Source organism: Mus caroli, unplaced genomic scaffold (assembly GCF_978045245.1).
Source record: "Mus caroli unplaced genomic scaffold, Mus_caroli_1 scaffold_6, whole genome shotgun sequence".
NCBI lineage: Eukaryota > Metazoa > Chordata > Mammalia > Rodentia > Muridae > Mus > Mus caroli.
In genome coordinates this window covers 121,520,007-121,538,714 of record NW_028227261.1, presented here as the reverse complement: position 1 = coordinate 121,538,714, position 18,708 = coordinate 121,520,007, and the positions used below count along the sequence as shown (strand labels likewise).

Genomic DNA, 18,708 nt, shown 5'->3' with positions numbered 1-18,708 from the left:
AGCTATGTGTTTCGAGGTGACGAGCGTGTATGGAAGGTTCTGGAAAGAAAAAGCTGAAGGCACGAACTTTGTTCCAGGATGACTATATGGAAGCGCTGGCCCGGCTCCATCTCACAGTGACCAGGGCCTACAAGGTGAACACTGATATCAACTTCGAGGTGTTTATTCATAAAGTAGACGGTCTGTCAGATGATCACAAAATTGAAACCCAGAGAGACATTCACCAGCGGGCAAACGATGACCTCGCTGATGCTGGATTAGAAAAAATTCACCTGAGGTAAGTAAGAGCTCTCAGGGTCCTGGTCCTACGAGAGCTCGGAGGAAGTGGGTTTTGGTTGTAGTCACCACAGGCTAGAACTGTTTGGGCACAGACCCCATGGATGGCAGTTTACCCTCTTAGCTGTTTCTCGCTGGGATAGGGTCAAAGATGTTTTGCACTTGGTAAATGTCAACTTTGGGTGAAAAGTAGTGTTTGTTTTACTTTTGTATTCAACAAGTTGTCAAAGCTAAACTTCTCATCTCATATGAGAAACACAGCAAAACCCAAGACTCTAACCCAGGATGCTAACCGGTGCTCAGTAGTAGTTCTTGCTAACAGGATGGGATTTATAACCAGGAACAGATGAGACTTCAAATCATTAGGATAGGAATTCAGAGGAAAATTTCTCCCATCTGTTTTGTAGGGTAGGGTAGGTAGATAGTACATGCATCATTGATTTTTAAAAATTAGAAGATGAAAAAAAAATGACAGGCTTCAGTGTCAATGATTTAGAAGCTACTCAATTCAATAAAGGTTCATGTAGAGACAATTGAGTAGAGACGCTTTAGCTCGTAAGGATGCTCATGTGGATAACGGTGGCCAAACTCTGAAGCTTGCCAGGCAGTGAGGAATGGCTGGTAGTTCTGGCTCTAGGGAGTGAGGAGGCTGCCTGTCAGGACATACTTGGTTTTGGACAAGGTCATTGTGAATTCTAGTGCTTGTGTGTTAGAGTCATACAGACGATTTCTGGTTTATTGGTGCTAGTGAAGGAGCCTGAGACAACTGCGCAGAGGGAGCCTGGTGAAATGCTGCCTTCTCTTTCAGCTTTTACCTGACAAGCATATATGATCATTCAATATTTGAAGCCTTTAGTAAAGTGGTTCAGAAACTGATCCCACAGCTCCCGACGCTGGAGAATCTGCTGAACATCTTTATCTCAGTAAGTAGACGGTTTCTTCCTGCTTGTGTCATTTGCAGAATTCGAGAGCAACATGGTGAGAGTCAAAAGTTGTATACCAGCCGGGCGTTGGTGGCGCACGCCTTTAATCCCAGCACTCGGGAGGCAGAGGCAGGTGGATTTCTGAGTTCGAGGCCAGCCTGGTCTACAGAGTGAGCGCCAGGACAGCCAGGGCTACATAGAGAAACCCTGTCTCGAAAAAACCAAAAAAAAAAAAAAAAAAAAAAAAAAAAAAAAAAAAAAGTTGTATACCTGCCTGCATTTCAGGCCACGTTAGTATTGCTCTTGAAGATGACTCCTACATAATGTCTTAGAGCCTGTAAATTTTAATTCTCAGTGCCCTTGGACTGCTTGTTCAAGTGGGAAACAAGCATCAGTATTAATGAATCCTCACTTTAGCTATGGAGCAAAAAGCCCGGTTAGGGTCCGGCAAGTTGGCACAGCAAGGGCACCTTTTGCCGAGTCTCAGAAATCAAACCATGGCACCACATGCTACAAGGAGAGAACCAACTCCTCCCTCCCTCCCTCCCTCCCTCCCTCCCTCCCTCCCTCCCTCCCTCCCTCCCTCCCTTCCTTCCTTCCTTCCTTCCTTCCTTCCTCCCTTGGAGTTGTCTTCTGACCTCCACATGTGTGCTCTTGCAGACCTAACAACCCCAGCCACACAAAAAGACATAAATAAATGAAAGAAGATGTCTTTAAAACCCTTTGGTTCTGGGGGCTGGTGAGATGGCTCAGTGGTTAAGAGCATTGACTGCTTTTCCAAAGGTCCTGAGTTCAAATCCCAGCAACCACACGGTGGCTCACAACCACCCGTAATGAGATTTGACGTCCCCTTCTGGTGCAAATGAAGACAGCTACAGTGTACTTATGTATAATAATAAAGAAATCTTAAAAAACAAAACAAAACAAAAACTCCTTGTTTCTGTCGGTGAGGTCTGTGTTTGAATGCCACAGGTTTAACACCATGCCTGTGGTGAGCCTGATAAGCCGGGGTTAGGGAATGCTGCCTAAGTGGTTTACCTCAGACAAATAACTTAGGCTAATCCTGCCCTCAGTTTCGTTTTCAAGTCCATCATAAAATTTATGACAGTAAGTTTAAAGAGCAGTAAAACTGTATAGCTGGAATTCCTTATCATTTTTTTTAAATCTCTAAAGAAAATCACTTTATTATAAAATTGTTGGGTTGGAGAGATGGCTCAGTGGTTAAGAGTACTAGCTGCTCTTCCAGAGGTCCTGAGTTCAATTCTAAGCAACCACATGGTGGCTCACACTCATCTATAATGTGATCTGGTGCCCTCTTTCTGGCCTGTAGGCATGCATGCATTCTGAACACTATATACACAATAAATAAATCTTTTAAAATTGTCACCTATTGACTGTGCAAGTAGGAGAACTTCACTGTGACATTTCATAGAGGCATATGCTGAACTCTCCCAGCCTCCGTGTTCCTATGCGGTCCCTCAGTGCCTCCCAACCCTTTCCTAATTGGTGGGGTAGAATATCTTTTTTTTTTTAAAAAAGTAACCATGACGCAGTCTGAACTTTCTGTTACTTTGAGGCATTCCCCTCCCCTCTTTAATTAAAGAAATATTTATTTTATGTATATGAGCACACTGTAGCTGTCTTCAGACACACCAGAAGAGGGCATCGGATCCCATTGTGAGCCACCATGGGGTTGCTGGAAATTGAACTCAGGACCTCTGGGAGAACAGTCAGTGCTCTTAACCACTGAGCCATCGCCCCAGCCCAAGGCATGTCTTTTTTATTTTCTTCCCCTTTCAGAATTCTGGAATTGAGAAAGCATTTCTGTTTGATGTGGTCAGTAAGATTTATATTGCAACCGACAGCACACCGGTGGACATGCAGACGTACGAGCTCTGCTGCGACATGATTGACGTGGTGATCGACATCTCTTGTATTTATGGGTAAGTAACACAGTCTTTTCTATTGCCATTGAAGCAGTTTGTTTGTCTGTCTGTCTGTCTTTTTTGGATACTCTGACCATGCTTTCCTCTTTTCCATTCTTTTTTGTGTGTGTGTGTGTTATATATATTTTTTTAAATTTATTTTTTTATTAGGTATTTTCCTCATTTACATTTTCAATGCTATCCCAAAAGTCCCCCATACTCACCCCCCCAATCCCCTACCCACCCACTCCCCCTTTTTGGCCCTGGCATTCCCCTGTACTGGGGCATATAAAGTTTGCAAGTCCAATGGGCCTCTCTTTGCAGTGATGGCCGACTAGGCCATCTTTTGATACATATGCAGCTAGAGACAAGAACTCCAGGGTACTGGTTAGTTCATATTGTTGTTCCACCTATAGGGTTGCAGTTCCCTTTAGCTCCTTGGGTAATTTCTTTAGCTCCTCCATTGGGGGCCGTGTGATCCATCCAATAGCCGACTGTGATCATCCACTTCTGTGTTTGCTAGGCCCCCCTCTTTTCCATTCTTAAAGCTATAGTTGTGCTGTCCTTCCCAGGGCTGGAGATAGCCCAGGGAGAAGGGGTGAGGTTAGAATGACCACCTGCCAGATTTCTTCTCATCGCTTCTGTGAAATTTTTGTATTCGCTTGACTTTTATACCTTTGTTTTAAGCATCTGAGATCTACACATAGGCTATTTAACATGCCGATAGTAAAGTTGAGCAAATGTCTATTAATTGTGGTTAAAGCTTTGTTGTGCATATCTTAATTCTCGGCTGTTCCATGGGACGGGAACCATACTATACATGTTTGCAGATAAAGAAATGGACTTTTGAATGGAGGCATTTCTAAGACACGCTTTTGCTGTCAGTGAGAAAAGACTAGACTTTGAACCTTGGTCTAAATGATCCTGACCCTGCTAGAAACCCTGCACCCAGTGCAGTCCAAGGGGTAAAAATAGATCCATAAGCCGCCAAAAATGTTTCCATTTTCCTGCTTGTTACAGAAAACACCTGTTCAGCATTGTTTAAAATTTGATGTTGATTGTCTGGGTGGGCAGAGAATTATAAAACTGGGCAAATGACTTCTGCCAGTTTTTATGTATTATGGCCTTAACATTCATAGAAACCAAAACTTCCTAAATGCTTAAGATAACATTATCGAGTGGAGAAAGTTGTGTTGCTAAACATAGAAGCGCTCTGCATGCCTGAGAGGCTGCTGATCATGTTTGTACAGTCAGCGTGTGAGTGAGCGAGTTGTTCCCTAATGTCAGCCTGTCGTTAGCTGTGCTCAGACCCCGTGTTTCACACACTCTACTCTCTGTGTCACCCCACCTGACATTCTGCTCTGTCAGTCTCTAGAAGTTTCAAGCTTAGCCATTTCTGTCTTCCACCATCTGAAAATTCTTTGCCCACCTAGTCAGGTTTTCTGTTAACTGTGTTATGTAACGCATGCCCATGAAAACCCATGTGTTCACATATACTTACCTCCTAGACAGTAAGGATGAAAACACTGTTAGTAGGTTCATAATGTTCCTGCCCTGATAGATCCTGGATCAATTGTACATCACATAATTTATTATTGTTATCAGACATAGGCATCTAGCTTTATAAGTAGACCTTCCTCAAGAATCCGAAGCCACGGTAGTCTGCTATTTTTTAAGTGGACGGTATTGAATGATTCTTGAGAGCTGAGTAAGTCTGATTACAGTCTCAATCACTGTGGTAACCATACAGTGAACAACACAGATATCTGGCACATTTTTAATGATATGCATGAACATCGTTATTCTGCCATATGGTAATTAGACACGAGCAGTGAGATGTTTGGGTAAGTGATGTCAATCAGAGTTACTTTTACCCACTAAACCAAACCAGAGAGGGAGCTGGCTTTGTCATAGATCGTTTTCCTATGGTGGGATGCTGGTGTTTTGAGAACTGCTGGTTAGCTTTGTGTCAACTTGACTCAACTGAGAAAATAAATCCTTAAGATGGGCTGTAGGCAAGACTATAGGGCCTGGCCTGGCCTTGCTTTTCCTTTCCCATTCTTTTCCCTTCCTTCCTTCCTTTCAGTTCTTTCTTTCTTTTTCTTTCTTTCTTTCTTTCTTTCTTTCTTTCTTTCTTTCTTTCTTTCTTTCTTTCTTTCTTTCTTTCTTTCTTTCTTCCTTCCTTCCTTCCTTCCTTCCTTCCTTCCTTCCTTCCTTCCTTCCTTCCTTCCTTCCCTCCTTCGAGTCAGGGTTTTTCTGTTTAGCCCTGGCTGTCCTGTAGATCAAGCTAGACTCAAACTCAAAGAGATCTTCCTGCCTCTTTCTCCCAAGTACCAGGATCAAAGTCATGTGGCACCACTACCCAGCTGGGCATTTTCTTATTTAGTGTTTGATGTGGGAGGGCCCATCCCTGTTTGAGTCCCTGCCTTGACCTCTTTTCATAATGAACAGTGATATGGAAGTGCAAACCGAGTAAGCCCTTTCCTCCTCAAGTTGCTTTGGACATGTGTTTGATCACATTAGTAGAAGCCCTAAGACACTCAGCTTATTGAAGCAGCTGTGAGTCTGCTCAGTTAACCGGCAAGGTAGGAGTTTGGATGTGGGTAGAGCCCTTGTAGGCAGCCCAGGAAGCAGGTGGCCTTGGGACAGACATCTTACTGCCCTTTCAGGTGATTAGCTTAGATGTTGCAGGATTCTCTCAGCTGTGGGTTAGAAGTTTGGCATACAGGTAAACATACACTCACATGCCCGTGTATACACAGACGTGCACACATGCACGCGCATACTCGCGTACACACACACACACACACACACACACACACACACACACGCACGCACGTTCCACCTTTGTGTGTTTTCATTGCTTGTCCATGAGAAAGTAAGCTCCACAACCATTTTAGTCATAAAACGTCCCAAATTTATTTATTTATTTATTTTTGTTGTTGTTGTTGTTTTTTCGAGACAGGGTTTCTCTGTGTAGCCTTGGCTGTCCTGGAACTCACTTTGTAGACCAGGCTGGCCTCGAACTCAGAAATCCGCCTGTCTCTGCCTCCCGAGTGCTGGGATTAAAGGCGTGCACCACCCATGGCCCGGCTACGTCACAAATTTCTACTTGTAATTCTTTTGGTTCTTGTATTTTGTTTGATGGTTTACTTTGTTGTGGTTGTCAAAATAGCACCTATTTATGACAAGCATAAAAAATAAACTAGTTTGGGATTGGGGATGGGAGCTCAGGGATGGTCACTCTCCCGGCCTGCATGAAGCCTGGGTTAGATCTAAACTAAAAACAAAAGCCAAGATGGCTCTATAGTCTTACTGTCTAGAGACAGTCACTGTTTGTACTTTCAGAAACTTTATTTAATAATGCTTTGTCTGCGTGTATGTGTATGCACCCTGTGCATGCCTGGTACCCTCAGAGTTTAGAAGAGGGTTGTTGGGTCCCTTGGAACTGGAGTTTCTGATGGCTGCGAACCTCCATGTGGGTGCTGGAACCCAAACCTTAGTCCTTAGAAAGAGTAAGTACCCTGAACTGCTGAGTCAGCTCTCAGCCCCGCTGTCTCCATTCCTATGGACTTTATTTCTATTTCTGTTTTTAATTCTTAGGGTAATGAGACACTACAAATAATATTTTCTCTTTCTTCTTTTCTTTCTTTCTTTCTTTCTTTCTTTCTTTCTTTCTTTCTTTCTTTCTTTCTTTCTTTCTTAAGATTTATTTATTTCATTTATGTAAGTACACTGTAGCTGTCTTCAGACACACCAGAAGAGGGCACCAGATCTCATTACAGATGGTTGTAAGCCACCATGTGGTTGCTGGGAATTGAACTCAGGATCTCTGAAAGAGCAGTCAGTGCTCTTAACCGTTAACCACTGAGCCATCTCTCCAGCCCACAAATAATTTTGCCATTTTTTCATGTAATGTTATCTGAGAATTTACCCATGCTATTAGTATTAGCATTATTTAGTAACAAACTGTATTTAGAATCTATATATTCAAATATGTCTACTTGAAAAAATTTTAACACAGCCTTTTTTGGGGGTAGATTAAAAAGTTTAAGTGTAGCCGGGCGTGGTGGCGCATGCCTTTAATCCCAGCACTCAGGAGGCAGAGGCAGGCGGATTTCTGAGTTCAAGGCCAGCCTGGACTACAGAGTGAGTTCCAGGACAATCAGGGCTATACAGAGAAACCCTGTCTTGAAAAACCAAAAAAAAAAAAAAAAAAAAAAAAAAAAAAAGTTTAAGTGTTTCCACTTATTTTTCTTAGAGAATTACTTAGCAAGAGAAATTCTGTGTTAAAATATATAGCTAGGCCCAGTATGTGGTACATGTCTGTAACCCCTGCTGTCAGGAGATTGTCTGAGGCAGAAAGAGGGAGAGTTCAAAGCCATGTGGGCAACATAGCAAGATCCCATCTCAATATAAATAAGCAATGTCTGAAATAGTGTTGCGGAAGTTAATGTTTTTTAATTCACGTGTTAGGGTTTTATTGCTGTGACTACACTCAGTGATAGACATCTTCTTCCCTAGCATGCACAGGGTCCAAATTCAAATCCTAGTATGGGAGGTGGTTTTGAATCTTTGACAGGTTATAGTGGGTTCATTGGTTGCTTTCAAAAACTTAACTTCCATACTTTTTTAAAATTTGAGGACCATTTTATTAGAGTTTGAAAGTGAAACAGGACATGCGAGTGGTAGGTCTTGGCAGCTTCCTGGAGGAAGGAGACGGCTAGAGGGGACATGCCTTTTTCAATTAGGGTCCAAATAACCTGTCATGTTGTGTCACAGGGGAGATCAGCAAATAGGTGCATGGCAGAGGGGAGGGGGAATCCAGAGAGAGTGAGAAAGCCCAGGGTGTCACAGAGGGCATGCAGGCTAAGAGCTGGCAGGAGAACAGTGCTATGTGCTTGTGCCTTTTTTATTTTTTATTATTATTTTTTCCTTTCTTTTTTGAGATAAGATCTTGTTAAATTGTCTGCGCTGCCTTTGGACATCTGGGCTCACACAATTGAAACTTTTTTTTTTCTTTTTTTTTTTTTTTTATTACATATTTTCCTCAATTACATTTCCAATGCTATCCCAACAGTCCCCCATACCGCCCCCCACTTCCCTACCCTCCCATTCCCATTCTTTTGGCCCTGGCATTCCCCTATATTGGGGCATATAAAGTTTGCAAGTCCAATGGGCCTCTCTTTCCAGTGATGGCCGACTAGGCCATCTTTCGATACATATGCAGCTAGAGACAAGAGCTCCGGGGTACTGGTTAGTTCATCATGTTGTTCCAACTATAGGGTTGCAGATCCCTTTAGCTCCTTGGGTACTTTCTCTAGCTTCTCCATTGGGAGCCCTGCGATACATCCAATAGCTGACTGTGAGCATCCACTCCTGTGTTTGCTAGGCCCCTGCATAGTCTCACAAGAGACAGCTATCTTTGGGTCACAATTGAAACTTAAACTCCTTTTAAGTATGTAGGTACCAGCTTAAAGTACTTTTCAAAGCTAAAATCCCCACACAGGCTCCTCTTTGAGTTTGCACCCCCCCACCTCCCACCCTTTTTAATTTTGCAAGATTAAAGCATTTGATCATATCTAGATTTTAGATTCCAGTTTACCTCTGTCATTAACTTTGCTCAAGTTGTTGTTGTTGTTGTTGTTAGCTGGCTTACCATTCCCCAGTATCTGTCTGGCTTAGAGGATTTTTCTGGCAGCTAGTTTGTGATCAGAGCTAGGTAGGGTCAGCTGTTTATTCCCCAGTAATTTTGGGGTGAAATTGATAAGGTTTAGGGTAGTTCCAATTGAGTCAAATTTCTGGGCACTTATGAACTTGGGCAATACACTAGAAAATGTACATAGCTTCAGTTAAAGAGAAAAGGTTCAAAGACACTCTTTGTGAAGGAAAGATTCAAAACCAGTCACACTATAGTGTCTTCGGTGGGTCCTGTTTTGGTCCCTCAGGCTGTGATGTTAGCGTTGCCTGCATTTTGCCTGTCCTCATCTCAGCCTTTGCCTCTCCTGTCCGTCTGGACTCTTTGGAAGTCTTTCACCTTGCTTTTTGGCAGCCTCACTGTTGTGTCACAACAAGGTGCCTTTGGCTTTGGAGGGATGAGAACTCTTCTCTATCTGGACTTGTGTTCCTCAGGTACCTTGAGTGTTGCCTGGTTGCCATAGTAACCACTCTGTGTTGGTAAGAGATAGACAGAGTCACCTGTGTCTGTCCAAAGGCACTGCACATGCCTTATTAGGCATTTGGCTGCACATGTCTTATGAGGGTGATTGTTTTCTGTGTGTCGGGGGTTGAGGGCAGTTGTCTGTCTCTGGGTTGCCATTCATAACTCTTTCTCGAAGGTCAAATACATTTTGGTTTTTGTTTCCATTTAGCCTCAAAGAAGATGGAGCAGGAGCCCCGTATGACAAGGACTCAACAGCCATTATAAAGCTGAATAATACAACAGTTCTTTATTTAAAAGAGGTCACAAAGTTCTTGGCGCTCGTTTGCTTCGTCAGAGAGGAAAGCTTTGAAAGAAAAGGTAATTTTTGGTAGGGTTTAAAAGGATTGCATCTGTCACCTGTTGAATGTGTGTAGACAACTAGAAGCCTCAGCTTTAGTTACGTGGCCCTTGATGGGCAGGCCCAAGGCATGCCCTGCATGAATGGGTATCTGGACCTGTCTGTTCCCCAGGTGTGCAGTTATGATTGAGTTGAGATGGTAGGAGAACCAGAATCCCCCTGGTTACCCGGCTGTTGGTGGCAGGAACAGGATTTCTTGCCTGTGCTGCCAGGGGGGCCTGTGCCTGGGCCACGCAGAAGGTGTTAGGCCAGCCATGCTATCATTGCTCTCCTGATTAAGGAAGCAGTAGCCGCAGATGGCACATGCCTTCTGCTTAGTGTTCACATACTCTTAAGTCCTGGAATAACAGGGATGGTGACCCACATAGTGAAGGTGTGACTGATTCTTGATGACACCCTCCTGTAAGGGTCGAATTAGTGGTTGGTGATGGGTGTGAGTGGATGTTTTAAGCAAAACCAATTAACAGATTTCCCCCCCCCCCCTTTATTTTGTGAATGATGCATGTGTGGCTAGGGCTGGTAGCCAGGGTGTAGTTTACTACTGCTAACAGGTCTGGGGTGGCTCAGGGCTTGTCCAGATGGTCAGACATCTGGCCTCTATCACTAGTGCTACATAAGCAAAGCTAAGCCAGAGTGGGGAGCAAAGGCCGGCCAGTGGAAGGCAGTGGGAACAGATGCTAGAATGGCTTCGCTTATCCTGTGTGCAATAACGCTCATGATGACAGTGTTTTAATGTTACGGAACACAGCTGATTAATCCCAGCACCTGGGAGGCAGAGGCAAGTGGAGCTCTGTGAGTTCGAGGCCAGCCTAGTCTACAGGGCTAGTTCCAGGTCAGTCAAGGCAACATAAAGAAACCCTGTCTTGGGAAACCAAAATAAATAAATAAAATGAAAATAAGGAAATTATAAAGGACAAAATGAAACTTTACATCTGAGGTAAGGCATGTTACATCTCTGGGACTTTTTTCTTGCCCTCTTTTCCTCTTTTTTGCCCTCTTTTCCTCTCAGTTGCAGCAAAGCTGGCTGCACTGTTGGAGTAGTTTTAGAGTTCTTTTTTTTTTCAGTTTCACTGTAACAAAGGTGCTCTTTCTCTTTCTCTCTGTAGTGTATATGTGTATTGTATGCAGTGTATTCTTGTGGTATATGTGTGTCTCATGTGGTATGTGCGTGTGTTGTATGTAGTATATTCATATGTGGTATATGTGTGTCTTGTATGTTGTGTATGAGTATGTTATATGCAGTATAGGCATGTGTTGTGTATGTGCTGGGGGCCAGCCCTGGTGTGGTCTTTTTTGTTGTGGGTTCCTCTTGAGGCAGCAGAAGGGGAAGAGTGTAGAAGGAGGGTAAGCCTTTGTCTTACGAGATACCTAGGGTTGCTGTATAATAATAAAAAGTTTATATCTAAGTTACTTTGCTACTGTAACTGACCTGTCTTCTGTGTTCCTCTGAGGCCAGAAACTGCTCTCTCTTGGCACTTAGCACCTCATTCTAAAGCAGCAAAGTAAAGTAGCCTTTGTTCTATCCCAGCAGGAATTGCATGGTTCCAACTTTCAGCCTGCCACTTGAAGTCACGGGAAGAAAAAGGAACACTTTGAAAAGTGAATTTAGGGTTCATTTCTAGGTTGGAAAAAGTTTCCTATGAAAGCTCTCTAAGAAGAAGGGGAAAAGCAGAAATACAGGCTACTCTATCTTTCAGAATACATGATCATATGGTAAAAAGTTTATCACAACTTTACACCTAAATTCAAATCATAAATCAAATGAGTTTACAATACAGAATGTTTACCTGCATATCCATTAGGAGTAATTATCTGGCTAACCATTCATCACCTGTCACAGCTCTATAGGGTCATGGAGACTTAAACAATAACTAAGTTATAAGTGAGTTTTGTATAGATAAACTCAGTCAATATTTTACCTTCTGCTCTAGCACCTATAATAAACCATAGTTCCCTTTTATGACCTTTGGTGAATGGTTTTAAAAACTTTTGGAATGGGCTCTGAGTAGTAGAAGCAATTAACTGGTGTCAGAGACTACCAGAGTTCTCATTGCAGTTTTGACTATCAGAAAGGACCTAATAGCAGCCCCACTATAAAAGAGCTTAATAAATACTGATATGATTTTAGGAATTCTTATAGGATCATCATTAAGAATTAAGAATTCATCTATTTGTCTACATAGCATCACTAAGAGACAGTACATCTTCGTAGTTCTGCAGAGATGTGTTCAAAAGGGTGGGCTAAGACCTAGTGATTGTTATGTGTGTTTAATAACAGGAAAAGCATATTAATAGCAGGAATCTTTCCTAAAATGATTTTCTCCTGGGCCTTGCTTATGAGAGCAAGCCTGTCATGAATTATTTATTAATCCAAAGCAGTCTCATCTCAGGAAGTTATTAGCTTGTTCTGTGATGGTTCCGACATATGTTATATTCTTGTAGTATATGTGGGTATATGCATGTGCTATATATACTAGTATGCTGTATATAGTATTTACACGTGGTAGGTGTAATATATGTATGTGCTACGTGGTATATTAGTGTGTTGTATGTGGTGTATTTGCGTTATACTTGCTGTGGTATTTGCATGTTAGGTGTGGTGTATTAGTGTGTTGTATGTGGCATATCAGAGTGTTATATATGCTATATGCACGTCTTATATGAGTGTCTTTGTGTGGATGCATAAGAGCAGATAGAGCCGAGATGTCTTTAGCATTTTGTGCCTTGTTTCCTTGAGACAGAGTTCCTCACTAAAACTGGAGCTCACCATTTTTGGCTAAGCTGGCTCACTGACCAGCGAACTGTCTCCAGCCCCACTGCCCCAGACGCAATAGTAGAATGCCTCAGCTCAAAAGGGTAGGCATATTTTGGTGGCTTCCAGTGAATGGTAACAAAGTATCTTTCAGACTTTATGGTTAATATGCCCATTTTGCTGTAACCTCTCTCTCTCTCTCTTTTTAAAAAGAATTATTTTATTTATATGAGCACACTGTAGCTGTCTTCAGAAGAGGGCGTCAGATCCCATTACAGATGGTTGTGAGCCACCATGTGGTTGCTGGGAATTGAACTCAGGACCTCTGGAAGAGCAGTCAGTGTTCTTAACCACCGAACTATCTCTCCAGCCCCGCCTTTTTTTTTTTTCTTTTTTCTTTTTCTTTCTTTTTCTTTTTTTTGGTTTTTCGAGACAGGGTTTCTCTGTGTAGCCCTGGCTGTCCTGGAACTCACTTTGTAGACCAGGCTGGCCTCGAACTCAGAAATCCGCCTGCCTCTGCCTCCCGAGTGCTGGGATTAAAGGCGTGTGCCACCACGCCCGGCTTCTTTTTCTTTCTTTATTCCTCTTTTCTTTTTTCTTTTTTGTTATATTCTTATCAATATTGAATTTTACTGTTTTAGAAAGCTAGTTTTCATTTAAATTTGCATTTTCGGCCTCCTTGTGAGTCTGCATTTTCTGATGACTAACTAAACTGACTTCTGTATCACTTGTCCTCAAAACCTTTAGGAGTGTTCATCTTTCACCCATTATTTCCATCTTCTGGAATGAAAGGGATGATTGTGGACTTCCTTTGGGAAGATAGACAGCAGGGCTGGGCCAGTACACAGTTGTAGAGGCTTGCCTCTCATGCATTATGCCGCAGGTCCAATCCCCAGTACTGAGCATCCCCTGTCAACAAAGGAAGGCAAACAGGGCTATATTATGTTTTACTCTCATTATACAGATGATTTTACTCAGACCTGAAAAATACAAGTTCCTTTGTCACAAACTGACAGCACTAGTTCAGGTCAGGGTAAAGATGTCTAGCTAGGGACCAGGGGAGGTTGTCCAGTGCAAAGCAGTCAGCCCTGAAAATGTGCATACAGGTAGCATTATATGGACTGGGTAGGCCATGTTTAGGAACACATGCATATATGCATGGAATATGAATTAGTAAAAAAAGAGCCATGGATTTGAAGGAGATCGGGGACGGGTGTGGAGGGAGGAAAGGGAAGAGAGAGATGTAACTAAATTGTGAGCTACAGATGGCTACTGAGGCTCCTCTCTGTAGTGCTTGGTGTGTGTGCACACATTCACATTCTTAATCTCTTCCCACATTTTTTGTTGGTTGGTATTTCCTGTAGATTTTTGGAAGTTAAGGAGAACAAAGGCCACACAGATTTGCATCCTCAGTTGGCAGCAGGGTCTAAAGTTTAGGAACATCTGAGCTAGTCTAGGGAACTTGTTTATTTTGAACGAATTTTACAATCACCTGGAAAAAAGTTGCTAAAATAGTAATTAATCTCCAAGTGTCCATCCAGTTTCCCTTTGCATTCAGTCTGAGACGTCTGGGTGGAATGAACTTGTGCACACTGGAAAGAGTCCTTCATAGAAACGCCACCTTGTCCTCCCAGCTCAGACACTGAGTGCTGTGTCTGTTTCCAAGGGAAGCTAGCCTCGCTTCATTAAAGCACTGCCAGGTTTTCCACTACAGTTTCTAAAATTAAATGTTCCGCACAAATCTGGTTGCTTCTTTGACCTTTAGCATTAATTTTAACATCTGACTCTGTGGAACTAAGTTTAGGCAGAAACTGATCATGTAGGTCTTTGGCTAAGTTTTTCCTGAAACATGCTCTCAGATGACAGGCAGGTTTTGTAGAATATAGTAGTGGGTGAACTAGTTGTTGAGTTTAATTTGGTGCTATGACTAAGAAATGTGGCGAAATGGGCACATTTCAAGTTTCATCTTGTGTTTTTGTTGTTGTTTTGTTGTCTGTGTGTGTGTGTGTATTTTGTTGTTGATTTTTTTTTTTTTTTTTTTTTTTGAGACAGGGTTTCTCTGTGTAGCCTTGGCTATCCTGGAACTCACTCTATAGACCAGGCTAGCCTCAAAGATCTGCCTGTCTCAGCCTCCCCAGTGCTGGAATTAAAGGCATGTGCCACCAACATCTAATCCCTCAGTTCATGTTTAATGTGTGTGCATGTTTTTGGGTGTCTTTCTGTTTTTTTTCTACCTTATTTATTTAATTATTTTTGAGGCAGGGTCTCACTACGTAGCCGTGGCCGGCCTTGAACTCCTATCTAGATTCTGGGGAATTTAGGTTGTCAGGCTTATGAAGACAGCCCTTTTTTGGGTGTGTGTGTCAGGATGGAATTTAGGTCATCAGACTTCCATAGCAGACACACACCAGCTGAGCCATCTTGACAGTTCTTGGTTTATCTTAAATTACCATTAGCCTTTAATCTGAATAATTAAGTAAGTGCACTTCAGTGGTTTTTCAGATCATTTTGAGCCATGGACACCTTTGGAAATACTCTGGAAGCGTGTAGAACACTCTCCAGGGCACACCTACCTCACATGCTATCCCTGCAGCCTGGGCCTGTTAGGTGCTGGCTGGTCCTTTGCTGCCCCCTACTGGTGATGGATGCTGCGAACGACAGAGATTGTTTCTTGCGTTAAGAGTGTTTGTCTTCCTCTGCAGGGCTGATTGACTATAATTTCCACTGCTTCCGGAAGGCTATCCATGAAGTCTTCGAGGTGAGGATGAAGATGGTGAAATCTCGAAAGGCCCAGAGTCGGCTACCCAAGAAGACAGGAGCTACTCCCAATGGGACCCCTAGAGTGCTGCTGTAGGGGAACGGTCAGGAGCCTGAGTCCAGACCTCAGTGAGGAGGCTGTTAAACTATACTGCACTACAGGAGGGCTGGGGCCCTGACTCGTATGTGTTAAGGAAGAAAAAAAACCAAACCTTACTCTTTAAAATAAATTGAGCACTTTGAAGCAAAAACCTGTACAATAACAGTGAGATCCACTGTACTGTCACTACGTAAGTGTAAACTTTTATGTTGATAGAAAACCCCCTGTGAGGACTGCCAGGAACTGTACATATTTTGCATTTTTTCATTTTTTTCCCTCATTGAGGTGAACTTTGATAAGATGACTTTTCTAAACTCTTTTCTGTACTTGATGACAAGGACACGCATACTCTACAGTCCATATGGCAATCGGAAATTAATCCATTATATTGCTAAAGACTTTTTTGTAAATTTGGGGCTCTTTGCTGCCAGTTGTCAAAGGGGAAATCGTTTTTCAGTGGAGCAGCAGCAGGTCAGGGCTGGAAGCTCCAGGCCAGAGCAATAAGAACGTCTCTATTTATAGGAAGTGCAACAGGAATGTTGTAGCTGGACAGTGGTGGTGCATGCCTTTAATCCCAGCAGATGGTTCTCTGTGAGTTTGAGGTCAGCCTGATCGACAGAGTGAGTTCCAGGACAGCGAGGGCTACACAGAGAAACCCTGTCTCAAAACCAACCAAACAAATGCCCCCCCCCCCCAACAAAACACAAAAAAAATTTTGTAGGAAATACTATTACCAAGCTTACCCACACATGGTGCCCTATGGCAATGCCTTCCGACTCGCCCAGTCTTTATGAAACTCTTTACCTCAACACACCTTTGCAGTCACCTTGTGCAGACGGGTGATTTCTTTTTGGTGCAGTATCTTGTGAACCTTTGGGACCAGATTTCTAAAATGATGCCAACCAGTGTAGAGAAATATGGATGTCATCTGAGGAGATTGAAACAGAGAGCATTGATTTGGGGGGTGGGGGTGGGGAAAGGGCAATACTGTACCTGCCGAGGAGTCTAAAATACACAAGCCAAGAGGGTTCCCAGATGTAGGCAGAGGTCACTCAGACAAGAGATGCATGTGTGCTTGTGTGTGTTCACCTCCCGCGAATGGTGTGTTGATGCGCTGTGTTCAGAGACCTTGTTCAGGACCAGGTTTTAATGCTCCATGACCACAGGAGTTTAGTCTTTGGTGGCTCCATTTGTTACCTGACTCGTTCTTTCATCTGTAACAACATACCTCACGTTCTTTGCCTGTTCCTACCAAGATCAGCTTGCCACCAGCTTGCTCTGCAAGACAGAAGACACAGAAAGCCTGTGGCTGGTGGGAAAAAAGGAGGCCTAGAGAGGTAAGTTAGTCAGTTAACTATGTGTGTGCTTTTTTAGATAGGTAGGGAACTAAGAGTCCTAAATCTAGCCCTATTTCAAACCATTCTAAGGGTTAGCACTGTCAGGCGTGCATGGCATTAGCAAAGGTTCTTTTTAAAGCAGAGTCCCTTAGGAATGTCAAAGCTGGTTCTAGCTTCGTGTCTAAAGCAGCTTGCGCCTGAAGCTCACTTCTTTTACGCATCTTCTTCCCATCTTCTTGCTTCCCTTTCCCCAAATTTTTTATTATTTGAGACAGCGTATCTCTATGTAGCCCTGGCTGTCCTGGAACTCACTATGTAGACCAGACTGTCCTTGAACTCAGAGATTCACCTGCCTCTGCTTCCCCAAGTGATCAAAGGTGAACGCCACCATGTCTGGCCAGCTCTTACACTTTTGAAGCTGAAACTGGAGACGATGATTGAAATGTAAGATTGAGCCTCCCAGTAGTCAGTGCATTATTAAGGAGATTTCTAGTCATCATGAAACCATGGCTCCTTCCTAATGATTTCTATGAAGAGACTTGAATGAGATGGTAGGAGCCTGGAGTTCTCATCTTCAGGACTATTCCCCTGATGGCCTCTGCCAACAGTGTGGATGGAGGTTGGCCACTTTTAAGAGTCTAACACCACTGTGCGCCCACACAAAGACACTAGAGAGTGAGAAAAAGCATAGTGTTCTCTTTTTTGAGTGGGGGCTTAGGTAACCCAGGCTGGCCTCAGACTTGCCACGTAGCTAAGGATGCTCTCCAGTTTCTGACCGTTCAGCCTCCACTTTCCCTAAGTGCTAGGATTATAGGAATGCACCACCATGCTTGGCTTGAACAGTGCTGAGAACTGGACCCAAGAGCTTTGTGCATGTGAAGGCAAGCACTCTACCAATCTAGTATCCCCAGCATCCTTTCTTAATAGTTTTTTTTTTTTTTTTACAAAGAATTTCTCTTTGAATAGACAAAGAATTAAGTTTTTAATAAGACTGTAGTTTCAAGATAAGACACTTGCCTGTCTGGTAAATCACATAAAATTAGCATGTCTAAGTGGCGCTTCCATTTTTAAGCTGGTTATATCATGAGTTTTTGTTGTTGAAATGTGCCTTAAAAGCCTATCACTTCAAGAGCATGTGATTCTTTGAGGGATAGGCAGGAACACTCCTGTGACATAGGGCCCATGTTCCTGATCATAAATGCACTCTTTAGTTACAACACTGATTCCTGCCTCGAGCCTGGTGTGACACTGACCTCTTGAAGATGTCTGAATGTGACTAGAATTGCGAAATGTCCTCACATGTGTTTTGTATTTTAGCTTAGATTTGGGGGGTTAGCTTACTGCACTGTAGATCTGTGACTATGCTCAAATGTGACTATTAACTTGAAAGGTCAAATTCCTAGCTACGGTGGCTTCAGTAGAACATGTGTTTGATTTTAGGAATTGAGAACTTGAAGATGTGTAGAGCAGGCAGACTTTTGCTCTTTGAGTCAAGTACAGAGCAGGCAGACTTTTGCTCTTTGAGTCAAGTACAGCTTCTATGTAAGAGTTGTGCCCAATTACTTGTCATAATGGAGGTTAGTGTGAGTGACCTGTACGGAGTGCTTTTGAAGGACTAGAAATAAAAGCTGATTAATAGATACCACGGGTTATTTTGTGAACATAATATATTTTGGGTCCTTAAATAGAAAATGGCTAAACTTCACAGCAGTACTATTAAGTATGGGTTATTTGCCAACTGTGTCTGAAACAGAATTTATCAAATCAATGGAACTGTCATGATTGACGTTTGGCATGCACTCAACAAACACAGGCTGGGTGTAGTTTGTAATCAAACACACTGTTTTGCTGTTGCTGGGACTTCATTTGTAACACAGTCTTCAGGGATGTTAACTGCCAACTTGAAAGCATGTTTGTGAGCTGATGGCTTGATGTACCCCGTACCCATAGCTTAGTTTTCTGGGAGCAGAATGGTCTCTTGTTGAAATTCAAGATGATGTTTACTATATACATATATATACATCACTGTTTTATTGGTTATGTTAGGTTCATTTAATAAAAAGAAGTTTTAAAAATAA

General features: G+C 42.7%; 1 protein-coding gene across 2 annotated transcripts in view; it reads left to right on the top strand.

Moving 5' to 3' along the window:
* Positions 1-18,708, top strand: part of Rragd (Ras related GTP binding D) — a 41,287-nt gene extending 22,579 nt beyond the window's left edge. The window contains exons 3-8 of one of the 2 annotated variants that reach the window (XR_015047443.1): positions 78-277; positions 1,085-1,199; positions 3,000-3,142; positions 9,496-9,644; positions 15,139-18,100; positions 18,136-18,708. Coding sequence is in view for 1 of the 2 variants with exons in the window: in XM_021160870.3 (XP_021016529.1) it covers positions 78-277; positions 1,085-1,199; positions 3,000-3,142; positions 9,496-9,644; positions 15,139-15,290 (759 nt within the window). In the remaining variant the exon portion in view is untranslated. Of the gene's footprint in view, positions 1-77; positions 278-1,084; positions 1,200-2,999; positions 3,143-9,495; positions 9,645-15,138 lie in introns of both variants that reach the window. The other variant, XM_021160870.3, reaches the window with a different exon arrangement.